A 23,646-nucleotide genomic window follows, 5' to 3' on the forward strand; every position below is an offset into this window, starting at 1 on the left:
TATGTCTGTGTGTATCTGTGTTCTCTATTCCTAGTGATGCTCATCACTAATATGTCAGCATCCTGCAGTAATGCTTTACATGTCCTCACTCCTAAGGCACTTAGCGAGTCAGGGAACAGCATACAGTGATGCAGAGCATTTCCACATCAGCTCCAGGAATTAAATTCCCAAGCAAATGTTGTACATCTAAATCTATATATTGGAGGACTGGATTCCTGAGGATGAGGCTGATGAAAAATGACATGACATACAAGGCAAGGGTGTTTTATGCCTAGGCTGTTGCTAGTAAAATAGAACATATGCCTGAAAAAATGCGTCTTACTGATTTGGGGAGTCCAGCATCCGATTTAAGTGTATATTTGAGTCAGAGCCAGAACCCAAAACTGCTTCCTACTTCTACAAGTTCAAATACCACCTCTAGAGCAAAATCCAGGACCCAGCACTCTCCTTGTCCCTTGGCACAGACCTTTTTACAGTTGACTAATCCCATCCCACGCTTACTCACTTTTTTGGGGGCCAGAGAATCTTGCATCTTTTCTGCACTGGGGTGGGGAACAGATTCTATAGAAAGAGGTCAGGGAAGCTTAATGTATACGCCATTAGTTGGGGTGCTCTCCTGGATAAGGACACTTCATATGCCTCCCAGGCTGAGAGCTGCATCTATCACCTCTAATTGCTAGGCTTAGTCTCTAAGAGGGGTCAGAGATCACCATTAGCTCTGAATATAGGTGGAGATGTGTTAAAGATACACCATGTGCTCCTCATTGCTCTGGACCTTGAGGTCACTGCTGTGTAGCATAACTCGGCCAATGCTGGTCATATGTGTCAAACAACTTTACATATCAAAGTCAGTTCACTAAGGAAAATTTACAATCTTAGCTAAAATTTTAGGTGTTAGGTCTTTTCTAAAAGACTGTCAGCTCCTACTAGGCTCCTTTTCATGCCTGGTTCCCTCTAGGCAGCAACCCTCAGGCCAAGTCAAGCCCTGAGCACTTGCCACCTTTCACTGACATGCTCACCCACACCTCAGGTGAGGAGGACAAAGTACTGGGAGGAGATCTGACAGGTCCTCATAGCAGGATGAAGATTGGTGCTGCAGGAGATACGGAGTGAAACAGAGTGAAAAGACTTTGTGTCATGTTTTATGGTAACAGAGTGCTCTTGTTTTGCATTATCTGCATGGTTCACTACTCTAGGCCCTGCACTGAGAAAACACTTGAAACCCAAAATGCGTCATTGACAGCAGTGGAAGAAGTGGGTGAGTGTGAGGGGGTGCAAGCGTGCATGTGCATGGCTGCAGGGCACCTTCCTGCACAGAAACAAAGCTGTGTTCATGCTTCCCATCTCACCCTGCCGTGCTTTCCTCACAGGGCTGCTGAGGAGACACTTTGCTCATGCTCAGTGCTGACAAGGCAGGGGGTGGCATGAAGTCACCCTCATTTTCTGGAGAATGGAAGTCTTAGCGAAAGCCCCTGCTGCCTCTTTGCTCTCCAGGCAGGAATGGCACCTGCAGTCCTCCAAGCATCTCTTGCCCTGCCTTCTCCCTGGCCCACAGCCCACGTTGAAGAGGGGCTGTGGCTGGGCTGAGGCCCCAGTCCCGAGACTGATGAGCACTGCAGGTAATTTCATCCAGTGACACTGCAGCTGCACATGGTTTATGTTTTACATGGTTTATGTTATTTTCAGTCACACTCCGTTTGTAACCTAGACTGCCAGACTCATCTCTCTAGGAAAAGGATTCCCTCTGGAAAGAGGCCATTGTGAAAATACCCACATGTCTATGAAAGGCACACCTTTCCTTTGGAAAGCTGCATTTTGTCACTAAAACAGGCGTGTGTGATGTGTGGTGTGATCCTGATGTCCTCACAGGCAAGGCAGAGCTGAAAAACTTTAAGCTGAAAAGCTTAGATAAAAGGGCACCATTGCTGATGTGTAGTCAAATGTGACAATCGGATCACAGTATCATTTGCTATCTCCCAAAACAAAATTTAATGACTCTTATTGAAATTGGAAAAAAAAAATGTCCTAGTAATAAAACCAGCAGTCCCAACAAAGCTAGATAGGCACAAGTGATATTTATTACTAACAACTTCTAGGTGTCTGAGGAAACATTGTGCCACCCAAGCAGTCAATAAGCTAAGTCTCTTTCAAACTAACATCAGCAATTAATAAACCAGCCTTTTTGTTTTTCGTATAAGAGCTACTCCAAAGGAAATAATGCAAACTGCATGGGAAGAGTTTAATTAATATCCCTAAACACTTATCTTCCCAGAGAGACAACAGAGAACCAGGCATCTATATTAATTAATTGGGCAAAAATATCTGCTTAGTTCATTGGATGTAATTAAAAGTAATGTCTTGAGGCCTGCTTTTAAAGTCCTTTTGCTGCTTTAAAAAAATTATCTGGGACAAGTTTTCTGCTGAAGAGACCGTAGTTTGTTTGACCAAAATGTCTAAACAGAAAGTTTCCAAGAGATTCAAAATTTAGCTTGCTCACTCCCATGGACAGAATTCAGTCAGTAACAGGAAAATCTACCTTCAGATAGTTGTATTAACCAGAAACCACACACGGAAGAAAAATCAAGTAGAGCATTCTTCAGATTGAGGCTTATTTCAAGTGACACTGAAAGTAGTCATTTTGGCATGTAATTCAGGGCTTAGAGGAGTGCAAGAAAGCAAAGTAGTGAGAAAGCAGAGTTAGATCAAAGGTGGAGAAGAATCAAAGAGAAGAATAAAAAAGTGAGGCAGAAGATAGGTATTGAAAAATCTTGCAAGAGACAGAGAATTGCATTGAAAAGTGTGAAACATGTCCTGAGAAAGACCCTGGAGTCAGCACAAGACCTGTTGAAATGAGCTGTGTACAGGGGAGCACTTGCTCTAGCTGGGAGAGAACTGTATCAGGAGGTGAGACTCTCTTCCTATCAGAAAGATACTTTATTCCACTTGGCATCCTCAACTGTTTTCAACTCCATAAAAAATTAGAAAGTCAAGAAATGCTCCTAAGATTTGACAATAAACTGATAGTTAAAGGCCAGCTTTAGGATAATGATCAAGTCAAATCAGCCCACAGACTTGAATATTAGATCAGTGCTCCAGCCATAAAGATATTGGCTGCCCTGGATAAAATTAATCTCATTTGTCCCTTTCAGTTTTATGCAAGCTGCATCCTGCTTTGTTGTATTTGGCTTGTGGTAAAGCACTACTGGCACACTGTTCCACCTTAAAATGTTGCCTGTGGTTCAAGCTTTTTTCCCTAAGGAGTGACATAAACCTCCCCCGAGGTGAAATATGGACTCCTGAAGATTTAAGCAGAAGCTAGTGTTTCTGGTGACACTTCTGATTTTTAAATGGTGGAGCTGGACATGAAGAAAGACCTCGTGTTCTGACTCACTGCCACTGGCACATGATACTGATGCTCTCGAGGCTGTACATTAAGGTTTCTTGCCCTGCCTCTAGAATATCTGTGAATACTGACACCCCTCCCCTCCCCTCCTGCATTTTTCCCTTCTCCTCCTTGTACTCAAAAAAACCCCAAATCCCCAAAACCAACACCCAAATCCAACTTACCATTACATCCATAAAGAAAAGTAGTAGCAGGTATTAGTTCCTGAAGTCACTGTCTAAAACGTGAGAATTAGCGTGAATGCTATATTATCCCTCAGTAGCATTTAATTCTGGATTTTTTTATGCTTCAATCTTCAAGTAGTTCTCTGCAAACAGGCACACATGTGTAAGGATTCCAATGATCTTACCCTGGACAACAGTGCTTGCTGTTATTCTTTCTCCTCACTGGAAGCAAGAAATTCCCCCAGAGCAAAAGTGTTGATCTGAGCTGAATTTGTGCCCTCTGCCAGTTCTTCTCTTAATGGCTAATACTATGGCTGTAGGCACTATGATTTTGCACCGCTGAGATAACTTCTCGGTGGATGCCAAATCTTGTCTTTATACAAAGCTTCATTGCTGGTGTCAGAAAATAATAACATAGCCATTGCTTCAGCCACTGCATGCACTCAAAATGAAATTTTCCTTTGATGGTCTGTGAGTTGAAACATGAACCAACATGGGGCACTCTGCATTCTCTAGTCAGTCACCTACTATGTGAAATACTGCCAGCCTATGACAACTGCTTGCAGAGCCTTGTTTAGAGATTATCTACAAATAAAAAAGATGGACGTTGTTATTTACAGCTTCTTTTGCTTATTCTAGAGGTGCTCTAATAGAATATGGGAATATTCTCACCTTTTGCTTGGAAGACTTATTACTCTGCTGTAAAGAAAATCTCTTCCCTGCTCACTGACAAACTGGCTCACTGTTTCCTTTTCCATTGTGGTCCACATTTGGATGGCAAACTAGTGATTCAACTATTCAGCTGGCTCAGATACTTGTAGAGTGAGTTTTATGGTTTGAACTCTGTTGACCAAGGAATAAAGGTGATGTTTGCAAAGTCAAATATTCTGTTCAGCTTGTGAAAATTTAATTTGGTTTCCACAATTTTTCAAAATACAGTGATGTATTATGTTTTTCCCCAGAATTCCATCACACACGTTATTTGTAGAAAATGAACTTCATCTGAAGCCAAATTATAATGGTGCAATGAAGGAGGTTGTTACTTACAAGACACCTATGTAATTTGCAGTAGAAGCTATTGAGAATGAGGAAGGCAATTGTAAGAAAAGGAAGAACAGTTTCATATTGGTCTTCTCTAGAAAATTGTATCCCTTCACAGGAATCTCAGAACACAAATAAATCAAGGTGTATGTATCCCCCAAGTATAACGATGATGGGTAAGGAAGAAAAGTCCATGAAAGAAAAGTCTTCTGAACAGAGTTTGTCCAGTATGTAACAAAGTGCAACAAAATTTGAGCAAGGAGGAGAAAAATATGGAATAGCTGCTTCTTACAAACAGCCTGCATTCTCTACTCCAATGTGTCATAGGGTGCACTGAGAAACACAGCAGGCAATTCAATAAGACCACATCTTTATATGTATGCACATGAGAGTGAAATTACAATTCCACTTCTGCAGTTCCAGAATTTCTTAATGTCGGAATACAATTTTGCAAATGTAAGGGTCTTTTTTCAACAACCTCTGTGTGCGATACATGCATCTGATTTACTGTTTCATCTTACTGAGATTTAAAGAGCTACTTAGTAATGAGCTTTGAATCCTTGTAGTTCAAATTTTCCTTTTTTCTGTGAAACAGAATGAGCTGAAGCATAGCACTGACAGTGTTAGGTGTTATGGAACGTTTAACACTAAAATGGAAAATAATAAGAAATGATAATTTTGGGAGATCTTGCAATCATTACACGCATTAGATACACAAATTTACAGGAAAGTTTAAGAGTTAAAATAACTGTTAGAACAAATGACTGTAAGTAAGCATTTAAACAAACAAAATGTTCTGAAGTACTTTCAAATGAAGGACCAGTGGGAATGCTAGTGAAGCCACTGTTTCAGACACCTGGATGGAAATTTCTTTACGAATTGTTGAATAACATTTCAGCTGGATCTCTGACAGGGGGTTACATGAGACTTTTTTGGTCTGGATCAATTAACCTGGTGCTTTATAAAATGATAAGAATAGGATTCTCAGTTAATTTCAATATTTCATCACACCTATAGATTAATATTTGTACAATTTTTAATGTGGCAATTTTAATTATTAAAAAATTAGAAAACCAGATGGAATTACAAAACAGCAACAGATTACTTAATTAACTTTTGCCTACTGGGATAAATAGAACATACCACGGAATATATCAAAGCAGACACCAATGAGACACTATACATCCATTAGTACGCAGGAAGTTTTCTCTTCAGATATCAGTTCTTATCAGACATAAGCATATGCCTATCAGTCATTAAATAAATCCAGCAACTCATCGTGTTATAATCCATAGCATATAACATCATGGTAAAAATCAAAAGAAGTACACTATGATGCTCCCCATAGACCAGTGAAATCTGCCACCAAATTATGAGAAGTGGACAAAGAGTGAAAAAAATAATTGCTATTATTTTACGAAGGAGTATGAAATTTAAATTAGTTTGCAAATACTAATAAACATCCTTCAGCTGTGAAAGAGGGCCTTAAACCAAAAGTAAACAAATACCAGATTTTAAAATTGTTGTTGTGTTTGTCTAATCATGTTACAAACATACTGTCAGCTCCGTTGCATGACATGTATTACATACATGGGTGAAAACATGAAATACATGAGTTAATCAGCCAAAGTGCAGACCTGTAAACCCATAATTATATAAATCTTCTTTAGTTATATGAAATAACCTTTGAACTTATCGCAGTACTGTGTAGAGTTTGTAAATGTCTTAGTATAATTTGCCAAGGTGTGCTCTGAAATAAAAATTATTTAAAACAGGATTCTAGCATGCTTCAAATGGAAGCTCTACAATTGCTTCATTTGGCCAATGAACCCTAGCTGATGACTTCCAAGATTCCTAGAAAAACTAATGTTAAGTATTGCACACCAAATATGTGTCTAAATGATGTGCACTGATACCTTTTTATTTACTAAAAATGAGTGTCACCAGATATATATATATATATGCACACATTTGGTTATTGCTATTGGAATTAACAGCCTGCAACTTAATCCCAACCTATTAGAAACAGGGTGCAGCAGACCCACACAAATTGAAATGAATACTTGCCACAGGCTTTTCACCAGGCTTCAAGACAATGTGTTTGTTAGTACCTTCAGATTAATACCAGTTAGGTTTTGAACAGTTTCAATCTCACGCTAGATGATTTAAAACAGATGAAAATAAAAGTGTGTTACACAAAATAAAAGAATACAGAGAATACAGAATTGTATTATTTACTGAACAAAATAACAAGTAAAAATCATGTTTGTTTTTTTTAAAACAGCATTAAGTAATCAAATTTAGACCGTACAAGCATCAACAAGAAATGTAAATAACTGTACTATTAAGGTGGTATCTACAACTTTTTTTAACTGCTTGAGATCCGAAACTGCAAATGCTATATACTTCACTTTAAAATGATTCAAGTGCCTTGTACAGTATGTAAAAAATTTGATAGTCAACGACTACAATGAAATGTACATACAATACCTGAATTTAATATTTTAGTAGCTCAGGCCCAGATCATCAACGTAGTTAGGTTCCCATTCCTCACGGAAGATCTGGGTCTCAGTGTGTATTAACCCCTTCCATGAAAGGAGTAACTGTTTTTGATGGTGTGAATTTATAGTCTTGTCTTTCCCTATACAGGGAGGGAAAGGGTCGATATTAAAGAAAGAGTGATTCCAATAGGCAGAAAGGTTATGGCACTGCAACTACATGAACCACCTTCCCTACACAACATAAAAATATTCTAATATTAAGGATTATTTTACAACTCAGTGGAAATATGCAGTAATGCAATCCATTTCCTTTGTCTGGATGACAAAAATGCAGTCTTAACAGTCACAAGAGCCCGCCTTGTGTTAGCTATAAAAAAAAATATATTTTTATATATATTTATGCAACTACTATGTGCATTAAACAAAATCACTGTATGAATCAGCAGGGTTCAATAACACTTGTATCTGAATCTCTGGAAGGGGTGCATTGAAGTCTGTGGTGCTTCTCAGTAAGGACTCACAATGAAATGGCAACGGATAGAAACCCATTTGTTTAAAATCTTGTTTTTCATATCACATTGCCTAAGAAATGGTCCATAAGATCTCTGGCAGCTAAAAGGGTCTGTTGCTGTTACTTCAGCCTACTGCTCAGAAATGAAAGATATTCCTTGAAACAACCTGATAATTAATTTTTAGTGAACATTGAAACTGAAAATCAGCCCAATTTCATCGTGAACGCCCATGAAATAAAATAATTTCACCATTGTGAAAATTCTCTGTTGTCTCCATTTCTTACCGATTTCTATATCATGAGTTGTTTAGAAGGATAGTAATCAGCAATGTACAAGAAACATTGTACAGCTCCTGGAAAGCATACATATTGTGACTTGCTCAGGTGGGTAGGTTAATTTAGAATTGAAAAGTGAGTGTATTTCACATCCACTTATAGCAATACTGGAAAATTCCTTTTTTTCTTCTTTATCTGCATTGAGATACTTTTCTCAATCACCTGTGAACACTGATCAGTGCTCAGTCTTTGAGATACCAGAGAACAACACCAAAGGGGAATACCCTTGTGCACCAAAGCTTTATTATATTTTTTATTACTGTGCATCCCCATACCTAAAGCCAATAACATGGCACTTGTGCCATAGTTCTGATACCGTAGATGTCCACTGACAAGTGTTCTGCATGAACCATTGTGTCTCAGTCCACTAACAAAAACCACTGTGCAGTGGTAATCTGGTATCTTAGATAGTTTTTCTTCTTGGACAAAGCTTATCCAAAATCTTCTTTCTATCAGGCTACAGCAGCTTAGGGCTCCTTTTCTTTAAAGAGAGGCAAAGTAAATGTCTTACACCTGTAGGCCAGTACTGGTGTTCTGTTCTAGAAATTTTAGCACTGCTCTGATACAATGAACCCTTCTTTTTCTCCAACGGGTTCCACTTCAGCATAGGCAGGATGTCCAGATCCTCTTCTGAATTTCATTGCTGGCCATCTGCTTGGACGTCGCTGTAACAGCAACAACAAGAAAATAAACTTTCAGAATATGAAGGGTACAACAATAAGTTAATAATAAAAAAGCTTTATCAATGTTCTGTAATTTTGGTCTCTCTCTCATGCTAAAACCCACTCCGTGTAGTTGTTACAGGAACAGAGAAGCACAGTTCAGCAGCAAAAGTCAGAGGAATTAATCCCTCTTCCTAAATTTGTGGTTGATGGATGTTCTCAAAGACCTAAATAATTGCCACTAGTCCTAGCAATGAAGACGATGAAATAGCTCTTGTCTATTGATCAGTGGATCCGTAAATTTTGTCTTATAAAGACCTGCTAGTCCACCACCCCCTAAATGATCTGTCCACTGCTTTTACTTCCTCGTTCTGCACAGGAATTTGCTAACACACTCTACTCCACGGGAGAATGTGTAGCAGAGTCCACAGAAACTGTACTTTCAAGAAGTATTTAGAATAAAATTCAGGCATGTTTATGCAGAACTTCCAAAATAGTGACTTTCTATTTCAAGTGTCATAATTTCTACATGAGTAGCTTACTTTGATGGTTCAAACAGAAGCAACCTTTTTGGTCGAAGTCTTACGACCTTTGGATACAAGGGTCTTAAGAGGTCATAACCAATTTTCATCAGGAACTTTGGTGCCTGCTTTAAAAAGAGCTAATAAACAGAAAAAAGAAATAGATCTTTTCTAGAGCAGATAAAACAATTCTTGTATGATTGTGATGCCTCTGGGAAGGAAAAGTGCTTTAAAAATCCTGTATTTTCAAACTAATTAATGTCTGGGAAGGCTCAGACTTTTCGTGACCAAGCTGAGATTCTGTCAAAAGGAATAGTTTTCAGGAAAGTAGGGAAACTCTTTCTTAAAGTCAGTTAGCAGAAAAAGCTCTCCTAAAATGATTATTCCCCAAGGAAAATTTTATCTGCCAAATATGCTGATACATATTTCTTTTTCTTTACTGACAACAGTTACAACCTGCTTGGAAGGAGGGCTGGAAGATACAGCAACCTATATAGAAACATCACAGGAAAACAAGAGAAATAGTGAAGATAAGTTACAGCCTGTATTCTCATTGACAGTTCAAAATCTAATCAATTTTACTTTATGACCTTTCTTCTCAAAATAAACATTGCATTTGATTTTCTGTTCCCATAATACCCCATTTTGATTGCCTTTTGATTACTAGTATTTCATGCTGCTGAGGGGTGGTGTTGGGGACCACAGAACAGCCACATCCATGGCATTATGCTGGAACTCATGGTGCCGTTGGGCAGCAGCCACTAAAGAAATCTTGGGGGACCACTGAATCTTTTTACCTACAGATCACACAGCTGTCTGGGGGTACAGCACAAAGTCTTCCTCAGTGATCACCATTAGGAAGATACAATATAAAAGCAACTGATTTCTTTTTCTTCCATTGGAGGATCAGGTTACTTTTGAGGCATCCAGTGTTAAATTCTGTTTGGCAGGTAATTTAAAATCCCAGGCCTTTCAATGCAACACCTTCCTACCAAGTAGGAAGGCACAACACTGTCCTCCTTAATGGATGTCTTTTTCTAATATGAAAACTTAGTCTATTCAAACTTCAGAGACTTTTTTCTACCTAAGCTGGATTCAGCGTGGCTTCAAAATTAAGAAGGACAGTTTGGTTACTGCTAGAGAAAAAGTGTCATATTCTGTTCTCAGACTCACTAAAGTAAATGAAGAATAATTCAGCTAAATGTAAAGGACTTATTCCAGATTTATACTGGTATATATGAGAAAAGAATTTGACCAAGAGGTCTCTAATGAAAAAAGAAAATGAAGAAAGAAAATGAGAAACCATTGGAAAACTAGTGGGAGAAAATAATTAGAAACAGTCTCAAAAGACAGCATATAAGGATGAGCTGAGTTTTAATCTATTAAATTGCTCCCTAATTTCATTTTAAGGTGTACCCATGATTAGTTACTACTTCCTTGCTATGTTTCTGTTAGAAACTAAATCTACCATTTTGGGCTACTCTTTTTAATTGGCCTTTCCAGATGATTAAATATGGAACAGATGTGTATCAGTTCTAATGATATAATGTGATACAACATAAACATCAGCTATTGTTCCAGAAGTAAACCCACAGATTTGAAGGTCATCTCCAAATAGTACAATTGCAGCTTTCTCTGGTTTCTCTTCATGCCTGAGGTGAGATTTTCCATTCCTAGTGACAGTCTGTTTAATTTCAACTTCTTTGTGTGCATGTGGGTAATGTAAGTCATTGCCAGTCTCAAAAGAGAGCACTGAGAATTTAATCGATTCATTGACTTGTGTATTGATGCCCCAAAAACTGTAGAGACATTACAGTTTTAATTGATAAAACCAAAAGTAACTTAATTGATATTGGGAGATACAAAACTCCTTGAGTTACTGAAGCAGCTCAGGAAACGCCTAATACATTCTTCCCCTTTATTCTCTGCAAAGCAGAGTAGTAAGATATGAAAAACCTAACACATCCCCACGTCCACCCCACAAACCCCCCCAAAAAAGCAAAGCAAAAGAGGGAGAAAGCAAGCTGGGTATTATAACTAATTTCTTATTTTTGTCATCCAATGTAACAGGAAAAAATATGCTTCTTCCTCTGGAATTAGAACTCTTAGAGGAAATCCTCCGAGCTGTGGCTGGAGAGTCGTAACTCCTGCTTCCTTTCAGTGTACTACAAAGCAGGAAAGCAGGAATAGGATTTTTCTCATAGGACTGAATCTTTCTTGGATTCATTATTTTAAGCAAATAAGGATGAGGGAAAAGCACTTGTGACCTTACACTACCTGGATGCCAAAGATACACGTCAGGATGCAGAAGAATGATTTATGATACACATTAAAAAAAAAAAAAAAGTTAGTTCCTATTGAAGATCAATAAGATAAAATGAAAGAATCTATCAGTCAGATAATCCACGGAAAGTGAGATCTACATTTCATGTTTCTTACATTATGCCTGTCTACAGCACTGTTGGTGGCTGTGCAACATATTTGACTTCCTACAGCAATGCTAAGGTTAGGACAAGTGTCTTTAAGTAGATCTTGCACTAGAGGCAGAATGGATACTATTTGTCTTACTTCTGAGAAAGAAAAGAAGGGGATTTCACCTAGGAATCCTAAAGGGTGGAGGCTGGAGTATCTTCTCACTGTTGTACAAAAAGGTCTCCAAGTGTATTCTCATGGTTGACCAGCTTCTTCTTTTGACATCATTCAGCATAAAGGAATTTTGAGCCTTATAGGGCCTCTTTTATCCATCAAAATAGTATGATCTCAGTACAACATATTAAAAAAAAAAGGTTTGATACATATCTGAGTGTACTTAATTGAATATTGTCTAAACAAAACTTGGTATGATCTGAATATGGTTTCTGGTGCTACTGTCTTTTTTTTTTTTTTTTTTTTGAGATTGCTAGCTTTAGACCATCTTATTTCCTGCTGAACAGTAACTTTTTTAAGCAGAAGAGAAAGGAGTGGCTCAAACTGAAAAGTACAGGAGAGTCTCAGATAGGTCAGTGCTTGCTGTATGTGTTTGACTGTATTGGTGGAATTTTACACAGAAATTTCTGGTAAACACGATCATGTTGAAAGAAAGGAAAGGGAAAAGGACCCATTAGTTTTTATGTTACGGGCCTCTATTAACTGTACAGGGATCATTTAAAGTGAAGCCATTTATTTTCTACTGTCAGTGAGGCTCCTACCTATTATAAGCCACCAGATTCACCAATGATACAACTAAAAAATAAGAATGGAACAGTCTGCTACAATTCAGTAAAGAGGTAAAATCCAGTAAGAATTATGTATTTCTGCACTGACTTACAGACTAGAAAAAAATCAGTGTCTCAAATTAATATTATCTTGAAAACAAAGGAAGTGGTCAATTCAGGCTTCCAGTGAAGAAGCTGGTACAAAATCAATTCAAGATTTTTTAATGGATTTTAAAAATATTTGAAAAGAATGAACTGAGTACACATAAACAAGAAATGAGATCTACTTTGTGCATGTAATAGGAAAATGAATTGTAAGGGATAAGCAATATACAAGATCAATTACAGGAGGAAAGACAGTTATATAAAGTCGTATTGAAATACCGGTATTTGAAGACTGATGCCCTGCTCCAGAGAGATTCTGGTGCTGACATTACACTATCTCTAAAACTTTTGCCAGTTAACACTTTTCACCTGAGACGGTAATTCATTAAAAGCAATTGTAATAATGCATATTTTGTTAGCTGCAGTAATTCTAAGGTTTTACATTTCCTTTCATACATCTGCATGAAGACAAGTTTCCATCAGTAATGGGCAGAAGGAACTTGGCAACATGTATTACATATTTGATATTCTTACATTCTATCCTCTACAGTCGTCATCCCATTCTCATCCTATCTTTCATTCTGTACAGAAAAATGGAATGAACATGATTCTGTACAGAACTACAATGTCAGAAAAGCAGTGAAGTGAAAAAATAATGAAAAACCTGACCCTCTGCCATCTCCCCAACCCTGCCACATACACACTTTGTTCTGAAAATTTTCTAAAATTATCAAAAGTTCCTTCCTATATTTCAACCAGCAGAAAATCCTGGAGTGCTTGTGCATGGATCAGCTCTTCACTCCTATTCAGCAGTAAACTTGAACAGTGGATTTCACCAAGACACACACTCATTCTCTTTCCAAACTGAGATTATGTGAGTATAAATACTTGAATTAGCATGAGGTCATTAAAACTTGAAAGACTCTCCAGACCTCTCTAGCAAACTTGATTTCCCACTAAACTACATAAAAGCTGAAGTTTTTGAGTACTTTTTAGGTGGAATGCTCTGATGCAACTTTGTCTTCTCTATCTATTGATTATTTTCCCATATTTCAAACCTTTCAAACTTTCAGAGGACTTTTTTACGGTTTCTGCTGAAGGTTACATCTTACATAACCATTGATGTCAAGTTCTTTATCTCATTTAAGGGTATAAAGACATTTAAATCTATTTAAAAGCTGTATTCTTTAACCACACTTTGCCAACAACACCTGATTAAATCACTTAACTGGAAATATGTAAATACAGAGCCATCCAAATTCCAGATTAGTTGTCAAAATCCCAGACAAATTGTAAAAACCTACACAAATGGATTAAGAAAAGGGGGAAAAAAAAAAAAGCTATAGTAATGTCTGTATCAGTAACCTGATACCATCAAGATCCATTAGTCTAAGTTGTCCACTGTTAATCTGTCTGGATATCCAGGCCTTCTACTTTCTCAAGACAAGGAAATAATTTTCTGTTGCCAATTACCTTGCCCATAATATGCATTGGTGTGCTCAGAGTTACCTGAAATATTGTTTAGGTAGCTATAATTTATGCATCAGTCTTTAATCTTTTCTAGAAACACCCAATTGTTTTTAGCAGATCACAGTCAGAAATGGATGAGGCTTCAGATATCTGAAACTGTACTTCTGATATGTATTCCCAGGAATAAGAAAGATCAATTGCCTGACACCATGTTAATTGAAAGTTTTGAAGAAACTGTTCTGAAATAAATATTGCTTCAGACTTAAAATTCAGTTGGATCATTTGCTGACTTCATTTATTTTTCTCCTTGACTGGAGAAAATAACATTATTGTGATTTAAACCACTTCTCATCATAACAATGTTTCTGCAGTCTTAGGTTCATCTAAGTAGCTGGCTGCTGATGGACGAGAAACAGAATGCCTCCTTCCTCCCCACCTTTGACTTTTATTGTCAGTGTTGATTATTTATTTTAGTGCTTCTCCCTTGTGGCCGATTTAGGTTTCCCTTGCTGAGCTGCTGGTTCCTGCTGAGCTGGATAAGCTTTGGAAAAAATAACTTTACTATCAGTACAAGGCAATGAGAGTGAGATCAATGATGGGACCCCAAATGCCAGGACACTGCAGGACTTTGAAAGAAGAGAAAAATGATACTTGTTCTCTTCTTTTTAATCATCATCTTCATGAAACACAATTCAGCTTGAACTTCTGGACAAAAACAAATTGATGACCATGTCAAGCCTTTTTCAAACTAAAAGCATAACCCCCTGTAAAATGTATATATATAATAAAAACAACGGGCCATATCCCAGAAGAAGTCAGCAGAGCTGTGTGAGCTTCATCACAGCTGTCTAAGCCAGCTGAAGATCTGAATCTTTTTTTAAAATTCCTTCTTGCTTTTTAACTCTGTCTCTTATTCTCATTTTTTTGCAGACTTATATTGCATCTGTGACATTAATGCAGAAACCTGGAAATGGTGCATGGAGAACAGGGCTGGCTGTTAAATGCTGGCTCTTATTTGTGAAGTGCTGCTATTAGCAAAGATGTGTAACAGTGAGCCAGAAATGACCATTAATTCCCTGAACTCTGAAACAGCAAGAACTGTCTCTGGCTTTTTTGACTATTTTCTCCTTCTATGTTGGGGATGAGCAGAACGTCAAAATCTGAAGAAAATCTACTGCTAGATCTGCATGCCATTGAATGTTTCCAGATACTGCAACACAATCAGTTCACTATGCAGCTCAATTGTTAGAAAAATACCCAACAATTAGTGCTTTCTCAGACCACCCCAGCTAGGGCTCAGGATTCAGGAACCATCCTCAGTCCACGCTAATAGTCTGCATGCCATCACCTTACTGTGAGACTGACAAAATGACACAAATGTAGACCCTTCCATGCTGTTTGGTCTCTATGCTAAAAAACAGTCCCAGGCTTATTTAATTTACTAGTAAAGACATAGTTCAAGTTAAACCAGGAATAGTCGAGGTGCATCCCCCAGGGTTTGATCACACACTATTATTTTATTTGCTGAAGATCTGCAGCTGCTCATTCCTTCCTCCCTCTCATTCTCCCCAAGGTCACCTCCTGGCTCCATAGCACCAGTTCAACTCTCTGTGTGGCCATTTGAAAAAACAGATCTCTGAAATTATCCAGCTTAAACATCCAAAATGAAGTAAAACAAACAACTAAAAAAGACATAGGTATGTGCATGTGTGTGTGTGAGTGTACATGCATGTTTCTAAGCAGCTGAATCAGCACAGTAAAGCTCTGGAATATCTCCAGGGAGGGTGGGAACATGAAGGTGAAGGCTATCACCTTTAAAATGGGATCTTAACTCAAAAGAATGATAACTTGTAACCACAAACACGCTTCTCTTCAGTGTGTGACGTATTAACTACTATCAAGACATACACAGCCACTATTAAGAAATACACAGGCTCTGAATTTACTTATATGCCTACAGCTTCAGAATCTACTTGTGTTAATAACTTGGATTTGGTTTTGTACCTATAAGCTGAATACATGAGAAAGGCTCTTTGTCTGAGGTTAAGACGGTCCCAACTTCCAATGTTAGTTTAGACTCCTTAAAATCCCCTACCAGCAGAGAACTGCCACAGAAAAATTTTATTCTGCTGTTGTCCAGCCTTACATAAGCACATTTGGCAACAGTATCTCTGTGCCCAGCTGGGAAAAGACATCACAAGGTCTGACTCTGCCTTCATATTGGCCGGCAATTCCTCTGCTGTCTTCTCAGCTGTGGCCAGATCATGTTGCCTTTGTTCCCCAAAGGCAGAGCACTGGGATGATAGCTGAGGTAAGTTTCAAAATTAAAAGGACTTTGGAATAACGTATAAGTAAGAAAGTTAAGAAAAAAACAAAAAAAGCGTGCACATGAAAATTTCTTGTGTCATGTGCAACCCTTCTGTCTGCAGATAGCTGGGTGCAAATAAGCAAGACATCCGAGTAAAAGACAGTCTGCCTTATGCCTTGCTTTTCCATTTGCTAAATGTTCCCTAGATATTAAATGCTCTCAGTGCCAAAGTTCACACACAAATGCAAATCAATAAAGGTTAAAAATATAAGAAAAAAGAACATGAAGAAAAAGAAAGGAAGAAGTAAAATCTAAAATACTACTAAAGCTGCTATTTGGCCCACAACTCAATGAAATGTGAGCAAATCCATTTGACACAGCTGGGAATTTTTTTACCCCTATTTACATTCAGCTTCAGATATCTATATCATTTTTGCTATGATCTATATCACTGGCATGCAATCCACTACAATCAAGGCATCATGCTTGGCTTCTTGGCCACCAAACTTCAAATGCTGAATGCAAGTATACTACATAGGTTAGTGAAGAAATTAATTACTTTTTAATTGTGGTATAGATAGTGTGTAGCTATATGTGTTATAGCTAGTTTTCTGACATAAGCTTCTGCTTTGTTGAAAAAGACATGAAGAGCACTATTTGACATGTTTGCTACTTTTCAAAAATCAGTGCAAATAAGTTCGAAGTATACTAAAGAGACAGAAGATTCCTCTGGGTAAGAGTAGGTATGTAACTTGATTCAAAAGGGGAAATTATTGGCAACAAAATCAAATTCAAGGGAGAGAAAATACCACAGGAATAACCGTAAATAAATGAAAGACCAAAGCATACAACATCTCTTCTGTCACTCTGCAAGCTAATCTTTAGTCAACATTTACTCTCAGCTTTTTAAAAGAGCCTGCATTCATTGGAACTTTGACTGGAACTCCCTTAGCATTAAAAGTTGATAATTCATTCTGTCTTTAGGTCACCAGAGAACAGTGCAACTGAAACAATGAAACACATGTTGAATAGTGTGGGGGCTGGAAGAAACAGGAAAACATTGCATTTTGTTTTGAATTTTCTACACACTTAACAAAAAGGGGAACTTTTTTTGAAAAAGTGATGAACTATTTGGATGGTATTCTTTTAAAAAGATACACTATCATGGGCAAATTGAATAGCATTGGCATTCAAGACTTCTCAGGCTGTTTGTTCAAAATAGCTATTTTTGTTCCAGGTGGGGCTCCAAGTATGCATTGTGCTCAACAGCTATGAACAAAACCACTTGAGGAAACGTTTTCTTCAGACTTTAGGGATAAAAAAATCATAGAATAATGTTACTCTGTTCTAAAACAATAGTTGCTTTTGGAATAAATGGCATTTTTCTTGGCTTTTGTGTATTGCTTATTTAAACCAACGAGTGCACTCAGGATATCATTTAACGGTGCTCAGAGGCGTCACAAGGGATTGCACTTATCAGTGCAAAGTTAAACAGTGCAGTCAAAGTGTGGGTGTATTTATCCCTATCTGGGGGAGCTCACTGAGAAAAGGGACTACATGACAAACATGAAGGGCATCATGAATGAGATTTGACATGAGCTATGTGAAAACCTGAGTGAAGTGGTAAGTGGATATTGGGTGATTGCAGAGAACGCAAGGGAGAAAGAGATTTAAAGCCTCAGATATTACACTTTTCTTTATTCAGTAACCAGTCATGACTATAAACTAAATCAACTCAAAATTCCTTACATAGCCCTTAACCTAAAAAACCCAACAGAATCTGAAAATGGTGCTTTACGTACAAAATCATGACAGCATCCTAGAGTCTTAGATGTAAAAATAAGTTTCTCTATTAGTTGTGTTACAATTTTGAATGAAGGCTATGTTTAATGTCAATATGATGCCTCTATAAAGTATGCCTCTATAAAGTAGCTTCTTTAAAAGTAAACAGAAATGGGGCAGGTCCCCGTTCTTTATTTTGCCCAGCCTTAGATTTACATTAATTACTGATGATAGATAAACTGATGCAGATCTTGATTTGACTAGAAGACTTGATGGCAGACTACAGTGTACTAGTAATTATTTGGACAACTGCATGAGGGAGCTGCCTGTCCATATGTCACATCTTGTTTTAACTGTGTAACTTTATTAATCAAGAGACTCATACAAACCAATATTATTTTCTGAAATATTTATGTGTTTGTTCTCATTTCATGACCAAGCCCATGGCAATCCTCTTGAGCTCTTTCCCCAGAATGGTAACATCAGATCCACATTTCATTCATTTCCCATAAATAATGCAGCTTGTCTGCTGTGTTATATGGGGCACCATGTTATCTGTAACAGCTTACTCAAATATTTTTCAGTTGCAAAGATACAATAAGGAATGTTTTTTTTTTGTAACAGTGATCTATTTATACCAGTTATGCTACATTATTTTTTGTACTTCAGTTTCAAATTGCAAGTCTGAGAAGATACATTCTCCTCTCTGTTGGAAACATGTACATCCTATAGATCAGATGAATATAAGAATAATATACTCTTTATTTCTTGAATTGATCAAACTACTTTTTTTTGCCTTTGGAAATTAAATGATTGAACTCCTTATAAGCAATTTAATTTCCAGAATGGATTACCTTATTCTGTTCTTCTATGCTTATGATACCAACAATTTGGAATTTGTGGAAATATTCTGAAATAGAATAAGCCCTTTCTCCACCCCTTGTGGTTTTACCACTGCATCAGTGGTTTTACCACTCACAGGGAAAGGCCACCACTTCATAGCCAGAACTTTTTATAATTCTTGGTAAATGGCTGATTCTCCACAAATATCACACTTTTCCTAATAACCAAAAGAGGATGTCGTTTATACAACATTTTGCATAAATTTGATTTTGACTAATTTACTTCCTCCTGTCCTTATTCAATTATGTCTCCTTTATTTTAAACAGAAAGATTATGTTTTTCTATTTTTTTCTAAAAGCCTACATTGCTTGCTAAAAGACATTTTAGCTTTGACTGCATAGATTGATTAATGCCACCTAAAGATTAAATTCAGTGGAGTGGGTTTAAAATAACTGATTAAGGCACCACTGTTTGCATGATGAGTATGATATCAATGAATGAAATAAATTAACATGCCATTACTACACTGAGAACAAAAATAAATAAATAAATGTGTATTTTAATTTGGTATTCTTCTCTCCTTCTTAAAAGTGGTGTTGCCATTTATTTAGCCTTTTCAGTCACATCATAGCAGATAAGAAACTTGTTTTTACTAGAATGAAAGAATACTAATTCAATCTGTGTGTGAAAAAAACAAAGAGACAAATCCTTCTCTTTTATACAAGGACTTCAGTGGAGTTTTTTTTGTCTACATCAATAGATAACTGGCTTGAAATGTCGCATAGACATGAAAGAAAACTATTGATTTTATTATGTGGATGCTGTTCCCCGATGGTTGACACGGTTATATCACTTGAGCCTGGAATACTGATAAACAATTCATTTTGATTTCTGTCACTACTATTGCATCTAAGCAGTAAATTTATTATAATATGATTTTAAAGATGAATCATTCTGTTCATGTTCACGTCTCACTTCAATTCACACTGCTGTCACTAAGAATTAATGTTTATATCTTCCTGGTCCAGGCTTTTACCTAACCAATCCCTAGGTATGTCCCTAGTGACACTTCCAGTGGTTCTGCGTCTCCACTATTGCCCATTAGAAAGTGTCCAAGCTCTTAAAAAGAAGGGAGTACTGCAGCTGGGCGTTATGAACAATCAGTGTTTTCTTTCATGTTTAGCAACTATACTTATCATAAGGTAGAGGAATATTGCTGTGTTGAAAAAAAACACCAGTAAGTGTAGGTATTCACAGGTTTTTGTAGAACCAAACACCTATGGAAGACTTTCCTTTCTCATATTGTCATGTACAGTGGAGTTGAGCTGACGAAATGTCAGCATCTGCAATGTAGATGTTTGCACCTGTGGTAGCTATCTATATTTGAGGGAGAAAAATGTTAATTTATCTAATCCTAAAGGAGATGTCTTGAATAGGTCAGATGAATCATGGTCTAAAAGAGTTTGTTTCTCTCTACACTAGTAAAAAGAGGAAAGGGAGCTGATACTAGATTTAGATGTTTAAACCAGGTGAAAAGAATCTTTCCCACAGTTTGAGGCAAATTGTTAAAAGATTTCTACAAATGAATGTATGGAACAGCTAACGTGTTCCCAGCTAAAAACTTACTTTAAGTCAGCTCTTCTGGAGAATTAATGAACACAAACATTTTATTTTTCCACAGGAAAGTAATTGAAAAAAAAAAATGTCCTGAAATAAAATGCCAGTGCACGTGACAGCTAATGCAAAAATGCTACGGTGAGGATGAAGGATAGGAAAAAGAGGTGGAGTGGTATCTGAGATATATCTTTTAGATATATGTCCTGTGTAACAACAAAAAAAAGTAAAACAATAGTAGTTAAAGAAGCAGCTGAGTGACAAACATGCTAAGAACAAAACAGCATCACCTGCTAGGTGAGGTAGGTCCATTTCTTCAAAGCTTACACTATGAACACAAGAATACTTTCTCAATTTAGTCAAGAAAGTTCTATTCTGGAGACCCCAATTATACTAGCCAAGTGACAAGACTAATGACACAACATGTTTTGTCTTACCTCTATAAAGAAGAGACTAGCTGCTGATGTTGGATGATGATACATATAGACGGTCACGAGGATGGCTGCAGCCACAATGAGGACCAGGACTAGAATGCCGACAATTAAGCCTGCATGAAGTGTTCCACCTTTCTTCTCTGCTGCGCTGTCGTCTGTGGAAGCTACACAAATGGCACACTTATTAGCACAGTAACTTATGTCTTATCCATTCCATTTCACAGCTAGCAATTGAGCATTTGCTTTTTCTGTGTTACATACTCCTCATTTTCCACTACCCAAGTTGGAAAAGATGTTAGATCTCTCTTTCCTGCAACCAAATACTCTCATAATCTTAATGAACAGACATTTCCAAATGTTTTACTAATTCTAACTCAATAAACAAAATTAATATCCTTTCTTTTGAATGCAATCTGGACATTCTGAAGTTCTTAATTACCTTCAGAATGATTTTTGCTTTAGTTTTCTCATAAAAGTATTGCAGTTACCCTACAGACAAAAAGTACTAATTGAATACATTTTGAATGTTGTATTTTTTTTTTAAAGCTTCAAGTTGAGACATGCCACAAACCCTTGTGAGGTCTAGCTAATAAACACATTGTGAAAGCCTGATTCATTAGCTTGGAGAGGGGTTTTGAATCACCCTGTGCAACTAAATCAGACAGCCAAAAGTGTAACAGATGGATGTTAAATGACCCTGCAATATTCTAATCTTGGTCTGAAAGGAACACTCATCATACCAAAGTATTACAGAAGATCATCCATTTACTAAACTTGATACTGAGAGGCTGCTCATCTATGCTCCCATCAGGAGAAAAGAGGACTGTCTCTGTCACACAAGCAACTTGTCATCAGTGCTTCCAAGTAAGTGACTGGAAGTTTTTTAACAACACTATAACCTTTGTGGAAAAAGTCTCAATAAATTAGTCAACATCTGTTTAACTGCTTGTGCTCGGGTACAATTTCTACTTTGGACAACTCGGAGTATCACAGCAAGTACAAACATGGTGATAAGCAATGATTTTTCAGCATCCTCTTGCATAAAAGGAGAAGTGCTGTTCTACCCAGCACTGCAGGCAAAAGAGCAATTCAGAAACCCTAGGTTTAAGAAACACCAGCAGAGCACTGGTCATTTGGCTTCACAAACTTATATCATTCTCCTAATATTCCCACGGCTTACTGCTTTTCGGGCAATCCTTCAAATCACCTCCATGCCTTACTCCATACAAAACCTGGCTCTGGTCTCACTTATGATAAATTTTCTTTCAATTCCACTTCTGAATTTCCTCTCACCATGCTTGTTTGCCAAGCTGACTATAATGAAAATTGTTGATTTCTGCAGTCATCCTTTTTGTTATGCCAACCCCCTGGACTATTTATTTGGTTGTCTCAGAGTGTCATGGTCTGTGAGGTCAGGGACTGTCCCTTTTATTCATTCTTGGAAAACAGCTCTTGAGTTATATGTACCACTTCAAACAAGTTAATGTTATTGTTAATAGTAACAACAACAATAACAATAAATATAACTGTACATGGTCTTTTACCATTCATCAGATTGTGACTAGAGCACTCCATGCTAGTATTAGAAAAGAGAAATGGAAAATAATAGAAGAAGGGTTTATTGATCTAGGTCGTTATATAACATTAAATGCCGTGTATGAGGGGCAATAAAAGAAAGTACGAATGGTTGACCTCAATGTAACAACTCATCCATGTGGGGCAGCACTTTTTCTCACCAGACCAAGGAAGGCTGCATTGCCCAGCGGATTGCATGGCACCATTGTGGCAATAGGGAGAAAAGGAAAATGAAGATGTATTATCTTAGCCAAGAGCTATTTCTAACTATAACATGGAAGTGAATCTATGGGAGAGTGAAGTGATTCACGTAAATTTCCCCTGCTTTTGTCTGTATTTCCTCAATCTTGAGTCAGGACAGCTGAAACCCCGCAGCATTGCTCTGCTCTTTCCCATGAAGTCAGTAAGACAGCTTATGCAGTAAGGAGCTGAGTAACAGAATCAGAGGGTAAAGAAAAAGAACCCAATAATTTGAGAGGTTAAACTAGGAGGCATTAATGAATCTAACAAAAAATAGCAAGCATGGACTCCCACTCAGGTGCTGCCTAATCCTGAAGGTATCTTTCTTTTTACTGAAAAGTTCACAAGTACCTGTTCACACAGGAACTTCAGTTTTAATTTTGCTGACTGTGGACATCAAGTTTGAGCTTAGGCATGAACAGGATCCAAGAACCAGGCTTCTCCCTGCCTAAATCCTACAAAGAGATTTGCTTAGCTTTCTTGAAGCTTAGTTCACACAGATGTATAGGAACTTTTGACAAAGAAAAGCAGGGTCAGCCCTCTTTGATTTTTTTTTTTTTTTTTAACACAGTATATACAGTGAAAATTTGCAGGCCATCCTTTACATTGCAGTGAAAGAAAGGAGATGATGCCTAGGACATGGAAGATTTACTTTCAAAGGTATTCCCACCCAAAGGGCACTTAAAACACTTCCTGGTAGTTGTGGCACTGTGTAGCAGAGGATGCAAGATTCATGATAGAGACAGGAAAGAAACATGACCCTAAAAATGGTTCCTTTAACTTTCAGACAGCAGAGTCTTTTACTTGACACAACCATTAATAATTTATTAAATAGCTTTTCACTTTCAGCAGAGAATAGATGAATGTATACAAGCTCCTGTTTTAATTTCTGTTCATGCACTGTCACAATATTTAATAATTGCACATATATTTCAAATCGCC

The 23,646-nt window shown here is 37.4% G+C and overlaps 1 protein-coding gene across 1 annotated transcript in view; it reads right to left on the bottom strand.

The window, feature by feature from the left end:
* Positions 1-8,333: 8,333 nt before the first annotated feature.
* PLXDC2 (plexin domain containing 2) overlaps positions 8,334-23,646 on the bottom strand; it is a 289,801-nt gene continuing 274,488 nt past the window's right edge. The window contains exons 13-14 of the mRNA XM_075705348.1: positions 20,893-21,053; positions 8,334-8,621 (exon numbers count right to left, since the gene is read on the bottom strand). Coding sequence (XP_075561463.1) covers positions 8,505-8,621; positions 20,893-21,053 — 278 coding nt within the window. The 3' untranslated portion in view covers positions 8,334-8,504. The remainder of the gene's footprint in view (positions 8,622-20,892; positions 21,054-23,646) is intronic.

This window comes from Pelecanus crispus, chromosome 2, assembly GCF_030463565.1.
Source record: "Pelecanus crispus isolate bPelCri1 chromosome 2, bPelCri1.pri, whole genome shotgun sequence".
Lineage (NCBI taxonomy): Eukaryota > Metazoa > Chordata > Aves > Pelecaniformes > Pelecanidae > Pelecanus > Pelecanus crispus.